We start from the raw sequence: 24,122 nt of genomic DNA on the forward strand, positions 1-24,122 counted from the left end.
TTACATGCATAATTTTTAGAGAAAAAGAGAGAAACAAGACATTCCAATTATGCCATGTAACCTGTGCTACTAAACCCCCAAATAAATAATTAAAGAGTCAATGTTTCCTGAGACAGGCCTCATTTAAACTTTCATGGGAGAGCAAAGGTGAGAAAAGTGATCAGCATAAGCATGACGTTGTCTCTTTTGAAAGAGGAAATATAACAACTGCAGAGCGCAGCAGTAAACAGGTATTACAATTGCTGTCGTTGCCCCATTTTTGAGTTATTTCAAGAGTGCATACACCTGATTTCTTAAATTTATTTTCCCCTTAATATGAAAAAAAGTTTCCAAATATTCTGTTTGTCTAATCGTTATGATTGGTTTACATGTGTTTTATGGAATTTTATAATTGAAGACTCGTTTTGCATTTTCAGATTTCTTTGAAGTGGCAATCTCCCCCACAGACTGTGCTTATTTTGACCAAACCAAATTCAACTTCTGTTCGAATTTTATGTGCAGAAATGGTCAGGTGTGATTAGTTAATAAGGCTTGGTTTTCAGATGTGTGCAATTTTAAAAGAAATACTTTAAAATACTAGCTGCGGTCAGTATCATGCTAGACTTAAGCTTTTTAAAATTGTAAGGTGCTGCAATAATCAAGAGTGGTTTTTAGCTAAATCATGAGCTTTCATTTCCCATGATGAACTAGTTTTGTATTTCAAAATGTTGAGAATTGCTGCAGTGTCTTCTTGTTTTATCAGTATCTCTCATTCTTAGTATGTACTCTTCTGTCATCATGGCACAATTACTTAAGGTTTTATGGTGCTTGAAAGAATATTCAATTTTAATATTCTCAATATAAATTCAATTGTTCCTGTAATTGATGTTCATTGAAATGGTTGCTTAGCTTTTTATTTATTTTTTCCTTTTCTTTATTGTGCTGTATCTTTTAAGTTTCAGTGGAAGTTTAACCTGAAAGAGACACTTACCCACATTAAGCTTGGCCTATACTGTTGTCATTCCCACTTAGGTTCGTAATTCTCCATTCAACTCTTATAATAGGATAACTTGGTCTCCATTGTGGAGTTAGCTTTGCCTTGTAAAATCTGGAATAACAAAGGCATTAGAATAGGATACTTGTTTCTACACTAATTGATTCATTATAATTTGGAGATTTTCGTGAAGCAGATGCTATCATGAAAGAATTTCTATTGTTTTAGTTGACAATCTTCCTCATTTTATGAGGAGTGTTCTTTGCTGCATTATTGCGGCATTTTGCCAATGGTTCCGTGCACTGAAATATGGAAAAAAGGATTCACAAACTGCAGTTTCACATTATTGTTCCAATTGAATATGCTTTGCTAGAACTCTGTGCTTTTGTGGACTGAATTTAGAGATGTTTTTTGGATTTATCATTGTTCCTGAGCAGAAGTTGTATCTTTCTCATGATTGATTGCATAAGAGGGATTTTACTTTGTTTTTTTCCTTTTTGATACACAAGTGACAAAACTGCATGCGTGAAATTATGTGAAAGTTGGACTATGGTATTGTTTGTAGTTTTGGACTCCCCAAAGGGTTATGTGATGCCTTTTGGCATATGGACGGGATGGCCTTAGAGTTCAAAGAGTTGCTTTTAGTGCACTTAGAAAATTATGGAAGTTTACTGTTCATACTGTATTTTAATTTGCAATAGATCTATTTATGATAGGAGAAAATCAGCAGAAATTTTATTTTAGTATTTCTTGTCATTTAACATGAATTTACTTGCTTGATAACTAATGTTGATTAAACTCGTGCTGAATTTTCTTATAACTTTGTGATGTGAGACTAGAGGCCATAATAAAGACATATTTTATATTGTTGATTATGAAGATGAATCTATGAAACATGGAAATGGACCTGGAAACAGGGACATGAGGGGGATGAACGTGACATGACATTGACATGGGGCACAACAAACTCTAAAACTGTAGGATACAACATGGACATGATATGGACTCGATGCTTTTTTATCATATAAATACTAGATATTGTATGTGACAAATAAATTTTGTTTATGACATTAAACACTGTATGTCTAGAGAAAGTTTTAACATATTACTCTTTCTATTGTAAACATTATGAAGTTCTAAATTAATTATTACTTTAATTACTCTTATCAATAAAATAAAATGGAAGTCTATAGACCCATTGTGGTCCGCCCCTTCTCCGGCTTCTGCATACGCTGGAGCTTTGTGCACCGGGCTGCCCTTTTTTTTTTTTTGATTACAATATTCCAGTTATTGTGTTTAAATTGGTTTAAAGAAGCATAGAGGAGTGCGAAGGAGTGCGAGGTGCCTGACATGGACAGGCTACTTTGTGGAAGTGTCCATGTTATGTAGATGCTAGCAAGAGTACTGCAAGCAATATTTTTTGCTACCTGCCCAATTGTACTATCAATCATGTTTCATCCCTCATAGGATAGTCGAGTGGTAAGGGCAAGCTCTGGGGTGAGCAACCATGGTGGGGGTTGCTGCATCAGGTGTCCAAAAGGTAGCTGGCCAATTTTTTGTAGAGTCTTTTAATTATCAGAAAGGAGTAGAGGAAGAAAATAATATCAATTATTTTTCTATGGCAATGATTTTCTTAATTCTGTGCAAGTCTCATTTTATATTTTTGAAAAAAATTGGTGAAAGCTTATGTATGTTGCTGTTTAATTTTGATTATCATATTTGTTTCTTACACCTTGCAACCTAATAAGATAAAATTTGAGCAACATCAATTTTTGCCTTATTCCTCTTTTTCCACTCTTAGATGGTTGAAAGAGCAGAAGAAGTTAGAAATTTTTGTGGAACCACGTGTGAGAGTTGAACTGCTAACAGAATCAGCTTACTTCAATTCTGTGCAAACTTGGAAGGATGGTAAGTAGTAAACCTTCTATCCTTTCGAAGCATCAACTGAGACAGTATTGGTTTAATAGCAATTGTATGATTCTCTCTTCATTCTTTCTTTCATATGATGTTATCTTCAATTAGTTCTTCAGCTTGAACATTTAGAACTCTCAAGACTTCATTTTTCTGTGGGTTCTGTTCATAGAAAAGCTTTGCATATGCACAGAAACTTGTCTTTATCTTTTGTCTTTCCTTTGATGCAATCATTAACATGCTAAAGAAAATGTTAGCAAATCAAACAATTAGTGGAAAGGGAAGTTGTTTAACATGGTCTCTTCATGCACCTCCCTGCTCTCTCCTCTCTCCTTGAGTAAACCCTTATAGGTGTTATGGATGCTGCAGGCTATGCAAGGAGGGGACCATTTTTGATCTATTCAGATTGAAGGGGAAAACTTTGATCTGAGGTTGGCTGAAGTGAGAAAGGGAGATTTTTGCTTGTTCTCGAATGTAACCCAACTCATAACCTGTGGATGAGGCTTTTATTGGTGACGGCGAAGTGGTCTAGGGTGGAGCCAAGTCAGTTTTTGGCAGGCTGGAAGGGGATATCAAAGTGTTATAGAGTTGGTACTGTGAGGTATTGGTGGTCGTCGGTGATTCAACATTTCAACCAACGAAGTTTGGGATGTTCTTAGAGCTAGGGATGGGACGGAAAGGAACATCTTTTTTGGTGTTTGTTCCTGTTGGATCAAAAGGGGATTGGTGGCGAGAGTCCGTGAGGAATTCTATGCATTGTTGAGGGTTTTCCATATAGGCAAAGGATTACAGTGGGGCATCCATTCATGGAGTCAAGTAGTGACAGCAGAGAAGAATGAGATGTATGAAAAACTATGGTTGTGCATTGTAGCAGATGCAGAAACAGCCTTTTCGTCCAATGCTGGCAGGGCAGCATCTCCGTATGGAGACCAAAGCAAATATGATGGAGGCGCAACAGTTTGTTTGGTGGCTGGGAGTGTTGAAGGTGGGGTGGAGTGGGCTGGGGTGCTTGACAAATATTTTGGACTTGGACCAAATTTAGACAGTAGAGGATATGAGGTGGCTGGCTGAGTGAACAGGCCTCATCTTAAGTTATGAGCAGCCCCAATTTCCTGCCCAGTGGAATTTGACTAAAGGCAGGGTCCATTTGAGGATCTGATTTGTGGAGAGCCTTAGAAGATGCCCGAAGGGAGAGTCAATTTTGAAGCAATTAGAGCCAATGCCCATTTCTGGGGCTTCCAAGGAACCAGCCTGGTTTTCTTTAGAATCTGGTGGGCATCTTTTTCAGCCTCAGTATTATAATTTACTAAAAGGAATGCTGGCACATTTGTACTTTTAGTAAGGAGAAAAGGGGTACAGCACAGGGGTTGGAGATCCCTTTTGGAAGTATGCATTCTTGCAGCCCCAATATGTCTGTCTCCCAGTGGGGGAAGAAGCAATCAAGTACATCTTCTTTGCAGACTGGGGTTAATGATGAAGTGCATGCTGCAGGGCAGAAGCAAGTTCACAATGGCAATGGTTCAGGTGAGTGCAGGAGGCTGGCTGAACTGTGTATTCAGTGGGAGAGGGCTGCCAAGAACAGTAAACATCCATTGGTGAATGTTGATTTTTGTTTTTTTTTTTTTTTTTTTTCTGTTCTGTTTTTCAGGGGTGGGGGGTGGGGTTTTGGTTGGAGAATTGCGAAGAGTATGTGGAGGTTTTCATGGTAGGGTAAAGGGGATGATACAGGGTAAGGTTACTGGGGAGGGAAGAACGTGTGAAAATGTTAGTGTTAATAAAATATATGACTATAGACGGTTGTAGATAGGGGAAAATATTCTGATTCCAAGCAAGGTGATTCTGATGGGTGAACTAAAAAAAATTATTATGATGAGGGAATTTTATGCGGAATCTTTGAGTGGTTATAAAGGCAAGACAAAAGAGGGGGTTAGCAAAGGGAAGGAGAAGAAAAATGGGGGTGTGTAAATGCATAAAATTACCCCTTTGCCCTTGATTGTTGAATTGATCAATGTCAAACTCAAATGTGCATTTCAAGTACAATAAGTATTAATTATATTATGTTTGCATTCTTGCAGGAAGTCAATATTGGTGGTGCATGTTGGGATTGGCTATAGAGATGTGGCGGGGTCTCTACCAATACTGGTGTTTTGTCTTGGTGGGTTCGAGTCAAGGTTTGCTAAAGGGGGTCCCTACCTTTTAGCCTTTTCATAAGTTGCTCAAGCGTTTGCATGTCATTTATGACACCTGCCCCCTTTTGTTTCCTCTCATCCTAACCATGTTCATGACTGAGTTTGTTAAAAAATCCATCTTTTTCATTAATTGAGACATGTCATCATTGACATGTCAATATATTATTGGAGGGTGACACCTTGCAAAATTTTGCCTCTCTTATAAGTACCTCTGATTATTCTTCAAAAGGGCACTTTTAGAGACTTGAACAATCAAGCCCCCCCCCCCCCCCCCCAACTCTTTGGATTCCCATTAATTCTAGGAATCTCTTCAACCATTATAATACCTTCACCTACCACAATCCACGCCTGAGCTTCTTGAGAATTGCTTAGGAGCCTCTCTAGAACGTCCATTACATGTGTGCAACAAAATTCTCCTCCTTTCTTAGGAACCCCCTCTAGAGGGTGATATGTTGGAGAGTGATAGTGATGACACTAGTCATTTTGACTGGGATGGTGGCTTTGCTTCTAGAGGAGTTTCAAAAATAAACGTGGCTTATTTGTCTGCTTTTACTTGAGGATTTGTTGTATGTACCTCTACTACTGATGAAAGATTTGGAGGGGTATTCCTATCTTCAAGGATATGATGGAATGGGTGAAGAACAACAATGTTAAGGATGGGATTTTGTCCACCCCATTTGAGGAGATAAATTGGGATGACTCTGTAGCTCAACAATTGCTGGAGGTAGCAAAGTTCATTCATATAGGGTTAAAAGGAAGGCAAAGAAGGTTCAGCAAGAATTAGCTAACCTATTAAGTGAATAGGTTATTACCTACATCGTACACTATAGTCTTTACACTAGTCATTACTCCATCGTACATATCCTTAATGACATCGGTATGCCTACAACATACACCCTTTTTTTCTAAATCCCACCATAAAACTTGATGATGAAGAAATAAATAGTACTTGTAGATTTCGATACCTTGGATCTATTATGCAAGCTGAAGGAGAAATTGAAGATGATGTAATGCAGAGAGTTAAAGCAAGTTGGGTAAAATGGAGAGTTCTTCAAGTGTTCTATGTGATCGTAGAATACCCTTAAAATTGAAAGGGAAGTTTTATAGGACATCTATAAGACCAGTTATGCTATATGGATCAGAATGTTGGGCGACGAAGAAACATAATATCCTAAAAGTAAAAGTTGCCAAGATGAGGATGCTTAGATGGATGAGTGGTATAACATTAAAAGATAAATTAAGGAATGAACATATTCGTGGTAAGTTAGGTGTAGCTCCTATAGAAGATAAGATAAGGGAAGGACGACTCAGATGGTATGGACACTTGCAACGTAGGCCTTATAGTGCACCTGTGAGGAAGAGTGACTTAGTTACTGTGGGGGGCAGTAGAAGGGGTAGGGGTAGACCTAAAATAACTTGGGAGGAGATAGTAAGGATTTAATGTCTTTGAATCTATCAAAAGAAATGGTCCATGATCGCATAAATTGGCGGAAAAGGATTCATATAGCCGACCCCACTTAGTGGGACTAAGGCTTGGTTTTGTTGTTGTTTTTGTATTAAGTGAATTATGATGATAAGGGGTTAAAAAGGGGCTTTTTTAGTTTTCTTATTTCTTTTGTTATTGTTTTTTTCTTGAAGATTTGTCATTTTCTTTTAGATTGTAATTCTTGTCCTTAATAAAAAAAAAAAAAAAAAAAGAAAACCTTTGTTTGGGAGCTTTGAGTTGAGACCTTGGATTTGGATTTGTGTTGGTTTAAACAAAATGTTGTGCAATATTATCTTGAGTTTTGTACACACAAATCCAAATTTAAGGCTCAATCCATGCTTCCAAACAAACCCAATTGGAAAGAAAATTGAAAATGTAATATGCACGGGGTAACTGTCTCGCTCAACTCCGGCGAGGTATTATTTACTTAGACCCATTGGCTTCATGTGTTTGTCCTTTAAAAGGTGTCTCACAAGGTTGACTTCTAAACCATCCTTATATGGTGACTCCCTCTTACACGCCCAATGTGGGAGTGTGATAGACTCCCCCAGAGTGTAATCTTTGGCATCCTCGTTAGAGTGGCCCACACCTCTATGGGACATACATGGAGGTGTATGATCCATCCACATGGCAGTACCCGCAAGGTGGCTTTGATACTAAATGTAACAGTCTCACCCAACTCCATTGAGGTATTGTCTACTTTGGCCTATTGACATCATAGTTCTGTGCTTGAAATGACACGTAACAAGTTTGAAGCCTAAGTTATCCTTAATATGGCCAAGATCTCCCTACTACACACCTGTGACATGGGGCCATCTAAAAATTAGTGATCATTTAATTACAAGGAAGAATGCAAAAAGTAATTGTGGCCTTGTCACTGTTAATAATTTTGGATCAAACACTACACGTGTTTCTCATTCAATGCTCATGCCCACTGCTTCTTGTTGGCATAGTTGTGCCACTTCCTCTGCATCCATGTCGAAATAAGTAGTGTCAAGCAGTGTAACAAAGCTCCAACACCTTGCACCACATCTAAAATGCATAACCTTAAGTCTCTTAGATGTTCCCAAAAGTTATCAGGAAGTAACATGCTTTTGCTTTTTATAAGTAAAGTGTTGTTATTAAATATTCTTGGAAGTAAGAAATAAAATGAAGCAAATGAAAAAAGAATGACAGACTAATAATAACCCACCAACCAATTGGTAGACACCATAAAAACTCTAATGTTAGAAATATGACTGAGATCCTCCTCTGCTCTTAACCAATAGAATGGGACTTTTTTGAACTGAATAGTTTATCTTTTTGTTGAGGAATCTTTGTTTCAAACACCCTGTTGTTTCCCTATTCTCAAAAACCAGAATATGTTCAAAGGGAGGGGTCAGAGGAAATTGAATAGGAAGGGGAATAGAGGAAAGAGGAGATATAAGGGGTAAACTCATGTTCACTGCAATTTAAATTTAACAACTGCCTACAACATGGCTTTCACACACTATTGATAAAAAAGCCTCTAAACACATGAAATTACACATATACCCCTAAAACTGCATTATATTACATGCCCCCTATATACACAAATATTACAAACAAGCCGCCAAATACTCATAATAATATCTTAATTAAACTAAACACATAGTAAACTACTAGCTAAACCCAACAATATTCGATCTAATCCTTCTCAAGTATTCTCCAACAAGGATCTTCCCAAGGTCTTGCTTCTTGTACTACATCAAATCTCCCCTAGTTAGAAAAAATTTGGCCTCAAATTTTGAAATGCTAGAGGATCAGAAGTAAGAAGCAAACTTGGATTCTTTGAAAGCCAGCGCTCGAGTGATACAAGAAACCATGATCCTTTGGCAGCATTATAGACTTGAGTTGAGAATTAGCATCAATGAATATATCTGGGATGACAAACTCAACAATAGGAATGTCTGAAAGACTTTGGATATCTTCAAACCACATTCATTTTCTTGCTTGTAGCATCTTCAAGCTGAGTAACTCTTGCAGATTCTTTGTCTAGGTTGATTGGTGGAGTGGGCTTCAAAGTGATCTTCTTACCATTATAGTGGAAGACGGTCTCAAGTCCTTGAGTCTCACCCAAATCATCTAACCATGGAGAACCAAGGAGTCCATGACTAATATTCATAGGTATGATATCACATGAAACATTATCAAAATAGTCACCCTTTTAAATAGGAAGTGAACTTATTTCACAAACGTGTAAAATAGAGTTATTAACCCAAGATATGTCATAAGGCTTTGGATGGGATTCTGGGTGGAGTTGCATACGAATAACTCCATTTCTAGAAATCACATTCATAGGACATCTTCTATCAAAAATGAGTTTGTAGACTTTTTTCCCAAAACTTAAGAAAGGTATGGAATGGCTTCGTATTATGTCCTGTGTATGACAAAAAAAACCATTTATTTTTCCTGTAAGCTGTCACCATATTGCTGGATTTATTCATATATATATTGTAACTATATATCACCAAAATCCCTTAACACAATTGCCCGAAAACCGTACTGCCAATTTCTCAAAAACGATCTTCAATTCACCTTTAATCTTGAGTGTTGTGCTGAAGTGAAACAAATTTCACTTTGAAAATTCACAGAATGCAGCAATAAAACCTGATTTTTGATGCTGGCAGCAAAAATTTCTTGTTTTTCGCATCAAATTACCACACTTTCTTGTGAATAATCAAGTCCACACTTTTGTTGCAGGTCAAAATATCAGGGAAAAAACCCAAAATCTTGCATCTATAGCAATTTCTTGTGAAACTGGAAAATGCAGGACAGGTTGAGAGTTTTCCTCACACGTGTTGCCGGCGTGTGTGGCGCATGAGTCCCCTATGAGGCTCCTCTGGCAATGAAATTATGGCTACTGGTAGATCAGGGAGTCATAAGTCTAGTGGTGGTGGTGGTGGTGTGTCAAAATAACTCCAGCTAGGCTGGACTTTGAAGAGGTCTGCGGCTGGGTAATCTAGTGGTGGAGCGTAAAAACACATGCATGGTCTGATGGTGATGAAATTTTAGCGGGAAGGGTTTTGAGGGGTTCCTTTTTTGATGATGGTGATGATGTCCGCAAAATTATTCCAGGAAATTAGTGTTTTGAAGTCTATGGCACGACTATAATTTCCTGGAAGTTACATGTAAACAGTGTTTCTACTTTTTGAGATTTTCCTGTGATGGTGAAGTCAGTTGTTGGAATTAGCTGGTATGAAGCAAGGTTGGAAAAAATTGGAAATGGTTTGCATTGATTTTGATGTAGGACAGCTACTGGAATTCAAAAGTCGGAGAGATTTGAGAGAATTGTGAGAGAGAATTAGAAAAAGGGAGAAGAAGAGAAGGAGAGCTAGGGACAGAACAGAACTGATTTGTGGAATAGAATGAATAGACAGCAAAGATAGAAAAAGAAGCAGATTTATAGAATAGAATTACAAGGCAGCAGAGAAAAATAGTGAATTAGAGAAGAATGGGGAGAGCAGAAAGAAGAGGACATAGCAGAGGGGGAGAGAGAAGTTACAGAAGAGTGGGGAGAAGGAAGAAGAGAAGAAGAGGGGGAAAAAGAAGAATGAAATGGAAGGATGGGCGAATTGAAATGGAAGAATGAGATCGTGGTTGGGCTTTGACACCAAAAAATGCAGGGGCAGCATCAAGAATCTGCAGCCATGGGAGAGATCGGAGGAAATTGAAGAGAGGAGAGAGGAGATACAAGGGGGAAACTCAAATCCAACATGGCTTTCACACACTATTTATAATAAAGTCTCTAAACACATGAAATTACACTTATACCCATAAAACTACATTACATTTACGAACATTCCCTTAGATACACAAATATTATAAGCAAGCTGCCAAATACACATGACACTGTTTTACTTAAATTAAACACATAATAAACTATTAACTAAACCTAAAAATCCTCAATCCAATTCTTCTTAACTATTCCCAAACAAAGGATCTTCCCAAGGTCTTGCCTCTTGTCCTAGATCACTAGTAGAGTCGTAGCACTTCAACTGTTCAAAAACTCTAAAGCCAAGCAGGGGATTAAGCTGAAGACAAGAAAGTGTATGGATTTGTTATTTATCTTAATGTTATGCCTTTTCTGTCATGTTTTTTCAGATTTAATGAAGTAGTATCCTGACCAAGCACCATGCTGAAAGAGTTGCTTTTTTATATTTATGTTAATCACATAAAAGATATTCTAAGGGAGGGGTAAGGTGGATGAGTGGCATAACATTAAAGGATAAGTTAAGGAACCAACATATTTGCAGTAAGTTAGGCATAGTGTCACGGTCCGCCTTTTCCACACCGTTGTGAAGGGCCGTGCGGCGCTAGCTAAAGCACTCTTGCTTAACTAGCCAGCCTTTTGTTGACCAACATTCATCCACGAAGCACTTTCATTAACATTCAATCAGATAGCAGCGGAAATAATAATAAATTCATGAAAGCCGTGGCAACCAAGCAGTAAATATTGAAGCAAACGTAATTCATTAACAAATCCTCCGTTGACATGTTGTACTTAGCGAGGGAGGCAAGTACTAAGCACGTTGACAATTGCTAGTGAGTTTTACAATGATTGATGAACACTCACCCTCCCCTAAAGAGCTTTCTAGGCCATTCTCACTCCAGCACTAGGAAACATCAAAGTGACCGAGGAGTCATACTGCCTTATTTGGCTTACAATGAAATAAATACTAGAAAATAACCCTACACTAGTATTTACATGATGGAAACCCATCCCAAACACACGAGATAAGCGGTCATAGGCAAGCATAATGCCCTGAACAAGCTTAGCCTGTGACATTCTCCCCCACTTATGCGGACGATGTCCTCGTAGACTTTTGGCGATAGGTACACTTCAACTTTGTCCACGAATGGCTTCAAATCTTCCGCAGAAATCCAGCTGATTTCTTTGTCATCAAGGCACTTCCACTTCACTAGGAACTTCTGCCGCTTCTTCCTTGAGGATAGGAACTTTCTGTCTGCAAGGATCTCTTCAACATCATGTCTGTCAGGTTGCACTGTCTTCAACTCTACGCTGTTTGACTGACTTCTGCTCAGGTCGTTGGTGTTGGCGTTGAATGGCTTGAGGCAATTGACATGAAATTGCGGTTTTCTCTCCTGATCTGCCCACTTCTTCAGTTGCTTAGAAGCTTTCTCCAGATAGGCTTGGGCAAACTCTGTATTCTTTCTCCCTTCGCTGGTGAAGATGTACGCCTTAGGACTCTTTCGTCTGTACGGCTCGCCCACTGTGTGAGGTAACAGCGGCAGCTAGTCTGTAACAAGCTCAATAGGGCTCTTTTTGGTTGTTGAGCGCCTTTGGGCGTTGCCACAGAATGGAGCCACATCAAGTAGTTGCACGCCATTCTTTTGGTTGACATTGACCAAATGGCACAAGTACTCATTTAGCAGCTCTCTGAATCTCTTCATCTGTTCGTCTGTCTGTCGATGATAACTCGAAGAGATGTCAAGATGTGACCTGAATATCCTGAAAAACTCTGTTAAGAAGTTATCGGTGAACATTAAATCGTGGTCACAAATAATAACTTGGGGAACACCCCAATGTTTCACAACAGTCACAAGGAACAATTGTGTCGTCCCCTCTGCCGAACAGTACTTTGGTGCGGCTATGAAAGTACCATACTTCTTCCGCTCCCCCTTGTCTTGTTGGCAAGTGAGACAAGTTTTGGTATAATCAACCACATCATCCCGCGTGTGCGGCCAATAATACCTCCCCAGTAGTCCTGTCATTGGAGTCATTCTCCGCGAATACCCCTTAACGAACTTCTTGCAGAATCTAGTAAGGCCAAGAAAGGAACACAACTCCTTCACTGTCATGGGGATCTTCTGTTCTTGAATCATCCTTACCTTCTCCATACCCCTCCGGATACGACCTTGTTCAACGACTTGACCAAGGAATTTGTTGCTCTGCCGAGCGAAAGAGAAATTCTCCTTCTTCAAATTCAGACTGTTTCCCTTCAGCCTGTCGAACACCTTCCGTAGATGCTCTTCATGTTTCCTCTGAAACAACACCGATACTCCCAACGGTGTTTTGGAAGGGCGAACACATCCCGCTTCCACTTCATCAAGTTGCTTCCCCAACTCTACTATCTCTCTAGGCGCAATCCAACATGGCCTTTTAGCAGGTGGTTTCACTCCTGATAACAACTCGATCTCTTGCTCCACAGTCCGTCGTGAAGGCAAATTTTGAGGCAGCTTATCCGGCAACACCTCCTTATCCTCATCCAACACCGCTTGGATGGTCGTAGGCTCCAGCTCTTGGCCTACTACTTTGTCTACCACCACCGTGGCTAGACGTGTCTGCTCACCCTTACCCAATCCTTCATTGAGTTGTATGGCTGAAAGGGACTTCCCTTCGTCTCCTTTCGTTGCAACGACTTGCACCATGCACGAGTGATCTCCCATCAGACACAGGGAACCAGCCGAAGGCATCAGCACTGCCCTCGTCCCCATTAGGAACTCCATTCCTAGAATGACTGGATAGTCATCCAATGGCACCGCTGTGAAATTCGCATGACCTTCCCACTGTCCAAGCTTTATAGCCACTTGCTTGGCTACTCCCAGAGTAGGCTGGGCTACAGAGTTAACTGCTTTCACGCGTCCTGTATCCTTCTCTAAGGATAAGTTGAGTCTTCCTGCTTCCAACTGCGAAACAAAATTATGAGTAGCTCCCGTATCCACCATAGCGCGAGTACTCTTCCCATTTATCCTCAAGTCCACAAACATTAACCCTTTTGCTCGTGTAACTTTCGGTGTTTTTGCCTGCTTTTCCAATGCGTTCACCAATTGCACTGAACCCACCCTTGGGGCATCGTCCTCTTTCCCATCGTCTTCCACTGCCTGTTCTACAATGGAAGCCTGTAAGGCATTAAGTGATGCTTTGTGAGGGCACTCAAAAACTCTATGAGGACCTCGACACAAGAAACACTCAATTTTACTCTTCCCTTTTCCATTGGGTGTGTTGAACCCTTGAGACGACGAAGCTTCCTGTGAGGTTGATGATTTAGAGTCGGCTCCCCCACTCTTGGGTTTGCCATTCTTAAAAGACTTCCCACTGTTTCCCTCTCCGCCAAACCGTTTGGACGAAGCGGTCTCATCACCAGCGTAGTCTGTCAAGCGCTCTGCAGCAGCTTGTGCGGTAGGCAAGTCTTGAACTCTTTGTCTATGAAGTTCAATCCTTGCCCACGGTTTCATCCCCTCAAGAAAATAGAACAACTTGTCCTTCTCCGACATATCCCGAATATCCAACATTAAAGCAGAAAATTGTTTCACATATTCACTGATTGACCCCGTATGCTTGAGATCTCTCAGTTTTCTCCTTGCATTATACTCAACGTTCTTAGGAAAGAATTGGGCCTTGAGCTCTCTCCTCAAGTCTGCCCAACTATCAATCACACAGTTTCCATTTTCAATTTCTCTGTACTTGGTACGCCACCACAGTTTGGCATCACCAACCAAGTACATGGTCGCAGTATCCACCTTTGCCTGTTCTGAGGCCATCCTCACAACGCGAAAGTACTGCTCCAAATCAAACAAGAAGTTCTCTAACTCCTTGGCATCTCGGGCACCCCCATACGTCCTGGGTTCTGGCACCTTGGTCTTGCTAACTCCCGGAGTGTTGGAGTTCCCCATAGCAAGAACCATCACATTTACCTTTGCATCCAGATCTGCCATCCGGGCTTGCAAAGTTTCCACAGTGTGGCGAAAGTCCTCTGACATGTCGCCTATCAAACCTGCTTGATGTTTTTGTGATCCCCTCACTTCATCAACAAGTTCTCTCATCTGGGCCACCTCCGCGGCCATAGTGTTGGTTGACTCTTCAACCTGTGCTTCCAGCACGCTGATCCTCTCAGCATTGTTTGGTGCCATGGTCACTTACCAAAGCTTTCCAAACCCAACAACGAAGGCAATCGAATTCACGTAGCAACTCAACCTTGGGCTCTCACCAAGTGTCACCGACTTGGGCTCTGATACCAAATGTCACGGTCCGCCTTTTCCACACCGTTGTGAAGGGCCGTGCGGCGTTAGCTAAAGCACTCTTGCTTAACTAGCCAGCCTTTTGTTTACCAACATTCATCCACGAAGCACTTTCATTAACATTCAATCAGATAGTAGCGGAAATAATTATCAATTCATGAAAGCCGTGGCAACCAAGCAGTAAATATTGAAGCAAACGTAATTCATTAACAAATCCTCCGTTGACATGTTGTACTTAGCGAGGGAGGCAAGTAGGCTAAGCACGTTGACAATTGCTAGTGAGTTTTACAATGATTGATGAACACTCACCCTCCCCTAAAGAGCTTTCTAGGCCATTCTCACTCTAGCACTAGGAAACATCAAAGTGACCGAGGAGTCATACTGCCTTATTTGGCTTACAATGAAATAAATACTAGAAAATAACCCTACACTAGTATTTACATGATGGAAACCCATCCCAAACACACGAGATAAGCGGTCATAGGCAAGCATAATGCCCTGAACAAGCTTAGCCCGTGACACATAGCACTGGTAGAAGATAAGGGATGGGTGGCTTAGATAGTTTTGGCATTTGAAACACAGACCAATTAGTGCACCACTGATGAAGAGTGAGCTAGTTATTGTTATTGGTATTAGAACGGGTAGGGGTAAACCTAAAATAACATGGAATGAGATAGTGTGGAAGGATCTAATAGCTCTAAATTTAGCGAAGGAAAATTCCCTCGATCGAGTGAATTGGCAGAAAAGGATTCATGTACCCGACCCCACCTAGTGGGACTAAGGCTTGTTATTGTTGTTTTTATTGTTACATAAAAGATACTAATTCTTAGTGGAGGAACTGAGAGACAAGTTTTGAGGTTTTTGTTTTCAATGTTGAGCTTTGGGCAGATCAATGAACTAAAAATAATAATGTTGAATCGACATGGGAATTATACACACCACAAATAGAAATGGCTCATTTAGGATGTTTTTGGTTATGAATGATGTTCAAAATTATGTGATAGTCTTACCACTATAAACACTCAAAAATGTATTATTTCTATCTAATCTATCAATTATGGGCATTCAGAACATATTAATCCTATCTAATACATTTAATGCAATCATTTTATGCCTGAATTTGGTCAGATATTGTTTTGATCATATTGTGTCTGACTGCTGCCTAAAGGGTCTGCATGATATGGTGTTGCTTTTTACATATGTACATCAACATCCATGGTGAATTTTGGAACTTTACAAAGCTTTTTTTTAGGCTTGTTGAGCATCAGAGTAAGTGAGCTACAAGATTTAATCCCAACTCAAGTGGGGCTCTTGTTACATGCTTACCGCTCTGGATGATTGTTTGAATGAGAGCAACTTTCCCAAAATTCATGAGAAGATCCCATGCAAATATTGAGGAACCGACCTAATGGCTTTGGGCATTAGGTGAGAGCTGAATAATAGGATTTGTCATCTAATATGACCCCACATGTGCCAATCCCTTGGGCTTCAACCCGTGAATAAAGCATAGACTGACATTTTACTATTTGTGAAATCATTATAATGGGGAGGTCAAGTCAAGGCCTGTAGGAGGCCAATCAAGTTCTAATATTATATTGTGAAAGTGGAACCACTTAAGCTAATTTTGATGAGTCCAATTGGGTTTTTAGCATGGATGGGAACTTCACACTCAGCTCTTTCTACAAACACCTTAGCTTCTTGGCTGAGAGCAGCTCAAACTTCCCTTGGAAACTTATCTGGAAAACGGCTGCCCCTACAAAGGTTGCTTTTTTACATGAGAAGCTAGTCTTTGGGAAGATCCTTACCCAAGGACAATCTTCAAAAAAATGGTCTCTCTTGTTAATAGATGCTTTTTATGCCTAGAGCAGGAGGAATCAGTTGATCACATCCTTTTGCATTGTTCATGGACCAAGAAATTATGGAACTTAGCCATCTCTATTGCAAAACAAAAGTGGTCACTAGCTATGGTAGAAGGTGAATTGTGGACTTGGAAAGGGATCAAATCAAATAAGGAAGGAAGGAAATCTCTCTCCATCATTCCTCTTGCTATTTTCTGAGCTGCGTGATAGAAAGGAATAGAGGAGCCCTTGAAGGAACTAGTTCTCCTATTCAAATGGTCATGAACCATTGGATTGCAACGGTCCCTAGTTGGCATCTTGGGGTCTTGGGAGGGACCTCTTTGTAATCCTCTTTGTACTTGGATGCCATCCCCTTGATGATTACAACAACAACAAAACAAAGCCTTAAGTCTCATTAGGTGGGGTCGGCTATATGATACCTTTCCCGCCAATTTATGCAAACATGGACCATTTCTTTTGACAAATTCAGTGATATTAAATCCTTACTCACTATCTCATTGCAAGTTATTTTAGGTCTACCCCTACCCCTTCCATTATCCCTCACAGTAACTAACTCACTCTTCCTCACTGGCACATTATGTGACCTACATTGCAAGTGCCCAAACCATCTGAATTTTTCCTCCCATATCTTATCTTCTATAGGAGCTACACCTAACTTACTGCGAATATGTTTATTCTTTAATTTATCTTTCAGTGTTGTACCACTCATCAATTTAATTATTCTTATCTCGTCAACTTTTACTTTTTGGATATTCTGTTTCTTTGTCGCCGAACATTCTGATCCATATAGCATAGCTGGTCTTATATGTCAACGGAACAGCAAACAACAAAGCAAAAGATTTCTTTCCTTGCTTCAGCCCACATTTGTTTCCTTATATTTCAATTCATTATTTTGTATAGTTAGCATATATTTAGTTTACATGTATAGGGCTTGACAGATTAAAGTTTACTTGTATAGGGCTAGAATCATGCTAGACCTTATTTACTTTCCATGTATAGCATTCTTGTAAAGTCTATATATAATATATAGAACTCAAGGCCAATTCATTCGGCCATTCACAAAATATTTGACATGGTATTAGAGCCAGCTGATTGCTAGTTTTTTTCCCCTTCGATTTTTTGTCTTCTCGGTTTTGTGGCTGTTGTGGTTTTGTTTTCTTTTCTGGAATTTTTCTTTGTTCTTTGGGTACTTCTGTGGCTGTGTGGCTGTTGGCACAGTAGGTTTCTGGGTTGCCATTTATTCCTCCAGTTTATGTCCTTGTGATTCTCAGCAAGCAGGCAACAATTTTCTATTGTGACTTTCGGCAAGCAAGCACAGCAGGTTTCTGGTTTGGCACTTATTTCTCCAGTTTCTGTTGCTGTTTGTGACTCTCGGCAAGCAGGCAACAGCTTTCTATTGCTGTTTTTGGCACTTATCTTCTCGGCACATCAAGTTTTTGGTTCAAGATTTAATTTTTAGTGTAGTTTTTTGGTTCAAGATTTAATTTTTTAGTGCAGGGAGGTTGTTCTTGGTTTTTCTTTGTACCCACATTGTTTATGTTGGGCTTCTAGATTTTTTGGTGGTCTGTTTCTTTTGACACAATCCGTTTTTTTTGGGCTTCTCGGTTTTCTCCATTATTTAGCATGGAATCCACACCTGTGTGTGCCAAGTTTATGGGCAACAATTATTCTATGTGGGCTTTTCAGTTTGAACTTTTCCTAAAGGGAAAAGATCTTTGGGGTCATATTGATGGCACAGATTGTGCGCCCAATCCTGATAAATCCAAGGAGTCAGCAGCTTGTCCTTCATGGGCTGTGCTTGATGCTCGGATTATGTCTTGACTTCTTTGCTCAGTTGAGCCACATATTGTCCCCAACTTGCGACCTTATCGCACCGCTCAATCCATGTGGACTTATTTAAAAATAGTATATCATCACGATAACGGTGCCCATTGTTTTCAGTTAGAGCATGCGATTGACATGTTTCAACATGACAATTGTTCCATACAAGACTATTATTTGGGGTTTCTGACTCTTTGGAATGAATATTCTGATTTGGTTACTGTGGATGTTCCTGTGGCTTCTCTTCCCATTATTCAACGTCTTCGTGAGATTAGTCGTCATGATCAGTTTCTTATGAAACTCCATCTAAAGTATGAATCTGTTCGCTCGTCTTTGCTGAATCGCTCTCTTGTTCCTTCTCTGGATGTTTGTTTTGGTGAGTTACTTCGTGAAGAACAGCGGCTTAGTACGCAAGTTACTTTGGAATAATCTTATGGTAGTTTTGGGTCTGTCCCTGTGGCTTATGCTGTTCAACGACGAGGACCGCTTGCCCATTCTAGCACTTTGCATTGTTTTTGCTGCAACGAATTTGGACATATCGTTGCTAATTGTTCCAAGAAATTCAGCTCTTATTGTAAGAAAAAGGGTCACATTATCAAAGAATGTTGTATCCACCCACAGAATCGTCAGGCCCACGCATTACAGACTTTTGTTAGTGTACCCCCCACAGTGACTTTTGCAGCCCTTGGCTCTTCTTCAGGTGATTTCTTTGTTCTTGCACCTCCTCCAACGAATTACTGCACACCCGAAATGGTGCAACAGATGCTAATTTCGGCATTATCAGCAATGGGGCTCCAAGGTAACAATTCTACTAATCTCTGGTATGTGGACTCGGGTGCCTCTAATCCCATGACGAATAATCCCACTACATTGTGTCATGTTCAGCCCTACGCTGGTTAATCTACTATTCAGACTGCCAATGGCAGTTCTTTGCCAATAGCTGCTGTCAGAGATGCCTCTTCTAAGTTCACTAGTGTGTTTTTTGCTCCTCAGCTTTCCATGAATCTTATTTCTATTGATCAATTAGTCGATAACAATTGTGTTGTTAATTTTTCTAGTAATGGTTGTGTTATACAGGACCAGGTAATGGGGGAGCTGATCGCGAAGGGACCTAAAGTGGGGCGCTTGTTTCCACTACTTTTGCCTGTTTAGCACGTTCTCCAGTTTCTTCTATTAAGTCTTTTGCTTATAATAATGTTTCAGATCTTAGTATGGTGTGACATCGTCGTTTAGGTCATCCCAATAATCAGATCTTATCTCATGTATTGAACTATGGTTCACTTGGTAATAAAGAACGTTCTTCTTTATCTCTTGAGTGTGCCTCTTGCAAACTTGGTAAAAGTAAAACTCTTCCCTGCCCTTTGCATGCTAGTAGAGCTTCTTAGTGTTTTGAGCTTATCCATAGTGATGTTTGGGGACCTTCCTCGGTTAGTTCACGTGAAAAATTTAAATACTATATGACTTTCATTGATGATCATAGCATAATTACTTGGGTCTACTTTCTTCGCTTTAAATCTGAGGTTTTTCGTACTTTCACTGAGTTTTTAGCGTATGTTGACGATCAATTTTTTACTACTATTAAGACATTATGCACAAATTCTAGTGGTGAATATGTGTCTACTGAGTTTCAGGAATTTTTAGCTTCTAAAGGCATTATTCATCAATGTTCATGTCCTGCTACTCCCTAACAGAATGGAGTAGCCGAACGGAAAAATCGTCATCTCCTAGATGTGGTCTGTACTCTCTTGCTGGAATCTTCTGTTCCATCCTTGTTCTGGGTTGAGGCTTTGAAAACTACTACCTACTTGATTAATCGTTTACCTTCTCAAGCCCTACTCTTTAAGTCTCCCTATTTCCGTTTATTTGCTAAGCAACCTAGTTACGATAACCTCCATACCTTTGCTTGTGTATGTTTTGTTCATCTACCTCCTCATGAGCAACATAAATTATCTGCTCAATCTGTTCGATGTGCATTCTTGGTATACAATGTGTGTCAAAAGGGATTTGTTTGCTATGATCCTACATTACATTGTACACGCATTTCTAGGAATGTTATTTTCTTTGAAAATCAACTTTTCTTTCCTGTGTCCTCTGTACCCTTCTATCCTACTATGATTCTCCCCTCCTTTGAGGAGCAGTTCTCGGATCCTCATCCAGTTAGTTCTCATTTTAAACTGGTATTGTGTATACGCAGCGCCCCTGCCCAGAGTCTCTTCCAATAGCTCATTCGATATCTGATCGTACCACACTCCAGATTCAGTCAGTTGCAGCACCTCTAGAGCCTCTGGTACGTCCCTCTACTAGAGTGTTTGTACCCCTGGACAGGTATGGGTTCCCTCTTCAAGTTCTAGTAACTCTGTTTCAGCTCTTACTGCTGCATTGTTTAGATATTCCCACTTCCTACTCACACGCTGCCAAGCATGATTGTTGGCGACAAGCTATGCAAGAAGAAATTGCCGCTCTAGAGGCCAATCACACCTGGGACATTGAGCCTTGTCCTCCCACCATTGTTCCTCTAGGTTGTAAATGGGTTTACTCAATCAAGGTCCGATCTGATGGAAGTCTAGATCATTACAAAGTTTGCCTTGTTGCAGTTGGAAATAATTAGGAATATGGTGTCAATTATGAAGAGACCCTTGCTTTTGTGGCTAAGATGACTACTTTTCGTACGATTCTGGCTATTGCTGCTTCCAGTGAGTGGCCACTACATTAGATGGATGTCAAGAATGCTTTTCTTCACGGGGATCTTGAAGAGTGTATTTATATGAAGCCACCCTCGGGCTTGTTTCCCTCTCCAACTTCACGTGTGTAAGCTTCGTCGTTCTCTTTATGGTCTCAAACAAGCTCCGAGGATTTGGTTTGATAAATTCCACACCACTTTATTACAATTTTCATTCAAGAAGAGAAAGTATGACACTTCATTGTTTCTTCAGAAATCAGACATGGGTATTGTTGTTCTTTTGGTTTATGTTGATGATATTGTGATTACTGGTTCCGATTCTACTTTACTTGCTCAACTTAAGACTCATCTCTCAGAGTCCTTTCATATGAAAGATCTTGGGTCTCTCACATATTTTCTTGGTCTTGAGGTAAATCGTAGTCCCTCAGGTATTTCACTCAATCAACATAAGTATGCTAGTGATTTGGTGGCCACAACTGGCCTTCAGAAGGGTACTTCTGTTGATACTCCCATGGAATTAAATGTCAAGCTTCGCAAATAGGAGGGTTACTTACTTACTGATCCCAGTTTATACCGGAAGTTGGTGGGTAGTCTTGTCTATCTCACCATTACTAGATCAGATATTTCTTTTGCTGTATAGCAAGTCAGCCGGTTTCTACAGACTCCTCGTCATCTTCATTTGGCTGCAGTCCGTAGGATCATACGCTATGTTCAGGGCACTTTTTGCCCGTGGTTTATTCTTCCTTGCAGGCAATTCTACTTGCCTTGCTGCTTATAGCAATGCTGATTGGGCTGGTTGTGTGGATACACGTTGCTCCATCATCGGTTGGTGTGTATTTTTAGGTGATGCATTGATCTCTTGGAAGAGTAGAAGCAAGACAAAGTTTCTAAGTCATCAACGGGATCTGAATACCGGGCGATGTCTCTTGCTTATTCTGAAATTTTTTGGCTTCGTGGCTTGCTTGCTGAGCTAGATTTTTCTGAGACCGATCCTACACCTCTACATGCTGATAATACGAGTGCTATTGAGATCACGGCCAATCCTGGCTATCATCAACGCACAAAGCATATTGAGGTCGATTTTCACTTTATCCGTGAAGCATTTGAAACTCGTGTTTATCACTCTTCCATACATTTCCATTGAATTACAAATTGCTGATATCTTCACTAAGGCTCTTACTCGTCATTGACATTGCTTCCTAAGTGGCAAATTAATGCTTGTTGGTCAACCCACATCAATTTGAGGGGGGCTGTCAACAGAACAACAAACAGCAAAGCAAAAGATTTCCTTCCTTGCTTTAGCTCACATTTATTTTCTTATATTTCAATTCATTATTTTGTATAGTTAGCATATATTTAGTTTACATTTTTAGGGTTTGACAAATTATAGTTTACTTGTATAGGGCTAGAATCATGCTAGACCTTATTTACTTTCCATGTATAGCATTCTCGTAAAGTCTATATATAATATACAAAACTCAAGGTCAATTCATTCGACCATTCACAAAATATTTGACATTATAGCCATCCTATAAAACTTCCCATTTAATTTTAAGGGTATACTACGGTCACAAAGCACACTTGAAACACTTCTCCATTTTACCTAACCTGCTTTAACTTTATGTATTACATCATCTTCAATTTCTCCTTTAGCTTGCATAATATATTCGAGGTATCGAAATCTACAAGTGCTATTTATTTTTTCATCATCAAGTTTAACTTTGTCTCCAATATTCCTCCTATTATTACTGAAATTACATTTCATATATTCTGTCTTATTTTTACTTATCCTAAAGTCTCTAGATTCCAAAGCTTCTCTCCATAAATCTAACTTAGCCTCTACTCCGCCCCTAGTTTCATTAATCAATACAATATCATTTGCAAACAACATACACCATGAAACCTCATTTTGAATGCTCTTAGTCAGTTGATCCATCACTAAAGAAAAAAGATAAGGGTCCAAAGCAGATCCTTGATGTACACTTATGGTGATTGGAAATTCTCTAGTTTCTCCTTCTATAGTCCTTACACTAGTCATTACTCCATCGTACATATCCTTCATGACATCTGTATACCTATTACTTACACCTCTTTTTTTTTTTTGAAACCCACCATAGAACTTTCTTAGGTACTCTATCATATGCTTTCTATAAGTCAATAAATACCATATGCAAGTCTCTTCGTTCCCTAAACTTTTCCATTAATCTTCTTAAAAGATATATAGATTCTGTGGTAGATCTCCTAGGTATAAAACCAAATTGATTTTCTGAAACCTTCATTTCTAGCCTTAATCTTTGTTCAACTACCCTTTCCACAATTTCATCATATGATTCATAAGTTTAATTCCACGATAGTTATTACAATTTTGAATATGTCTATATATAAGTATTAAAGTGTTTTTCCTCCATTCATCTGACATTTTCTTAGTTTTTATAATTGTGTTAAATAATTTAGTTAACCATATAATTCCGTTATCACCTAAGCTTTTTTGAACTTCAGTTGGGATGTTATTCGGTCTTATAGCTTTTCCATTTTCCATCTTTTTTAGTGCAAACTTAACTTCGTTAATTCTAATTTTGTGAATAAATCTCATATTTATAGTTTTTTTTTTCCCTCATTTGTCAATTCTAATTTTAAGCCTTTTGTTTGGTTTTTATTAAACAACTTACTAAAGTAACTTTGCCATCTATCTTTTTATGTTTCGTCCTTAACCAAGACAATATCATCCTCACTTTTTATACATTTTACATTTCCTAAGTCCTTACTTTTCCTATTTCTAGCTTTAGTAAATTTAAATATATCTCTTTCCCCTTCTTTTGTATCTAATCTTTTGTACAAACTATTAGATGATTTGTATTTAGCTTCACTAACGACCTTTTTGCATCTTTTCTCATCTCTTTATAGTTTTCAAAGTTATCCATGTTTCTACATTTTTGCCACGTTTTATACCAAATTCTTTTTGTCTTTATGGATTTTTAGACATCTTTATCCTACTACCAACTTTCTTTACTATTCTAGAATCTTCCCATTGATTCATCTAACATCTCTTTTGCTATCTTTTTAATAGAGCTAGCTAATCTACTCCAAAGAGTATTTGTATCTATCCCATCCTCTATTGTTCAATCTCCATTTTTGATCATTTTATCTTTAAATTTTATTATATTTTCTCCTTTTAGGTTCCATCACCTAGTTCTCTTACACT

General features: G+C 39.2%; 1 protein-coding gene across 5 annotated transcripts in view; it reads left to right on the plus strand.

Annotated features, from left to right (window-relative positions):
• The window catches only part of LOC131147968 (NAD(H) kinase 1), a 53,600-nt gene that overhangs the window by 22,266 nt on the left and 7,212 nt on the right, over positions 1 to 24,122 (plus strand). For all 5 annotated transcript variants that reach the window (XM_058097669.1, XM_058097667.1, XM_058097666.1 and 2 more), the window contains 3 exons: positions 117 to 230; positions 417 to 511; positions 2,775 to 2,881. In XM_058097669.1, coding sequence (XP_057953652.1) covers positions 117 to 230; positions 417 to 511; positions 2,775 to 2,881 — 316 coding nt within the window. The remainder of the gene's footprint in view (positions 1 to 116; positions 231 to 416; positions 512 to 2,774; positions 2,882 to 24,122) is intronic.

Source organism: Malania oleifera, chromosome 2 (assembly GCF_029873635.1).
Source record: "Malania oleifera isolate guangnan ecotype guangnan chromosome 2, ASM2987363v1, whole genome shotgun sequence".
In the NCBI taxonomy this organism is placed as follows: domain Eukaryota; kingdom Viridiplantae; phylum Streptophyta; class Magnoliopsida; order Santalales; family Ximeniaceae; genus Malania; species Malania oleifera.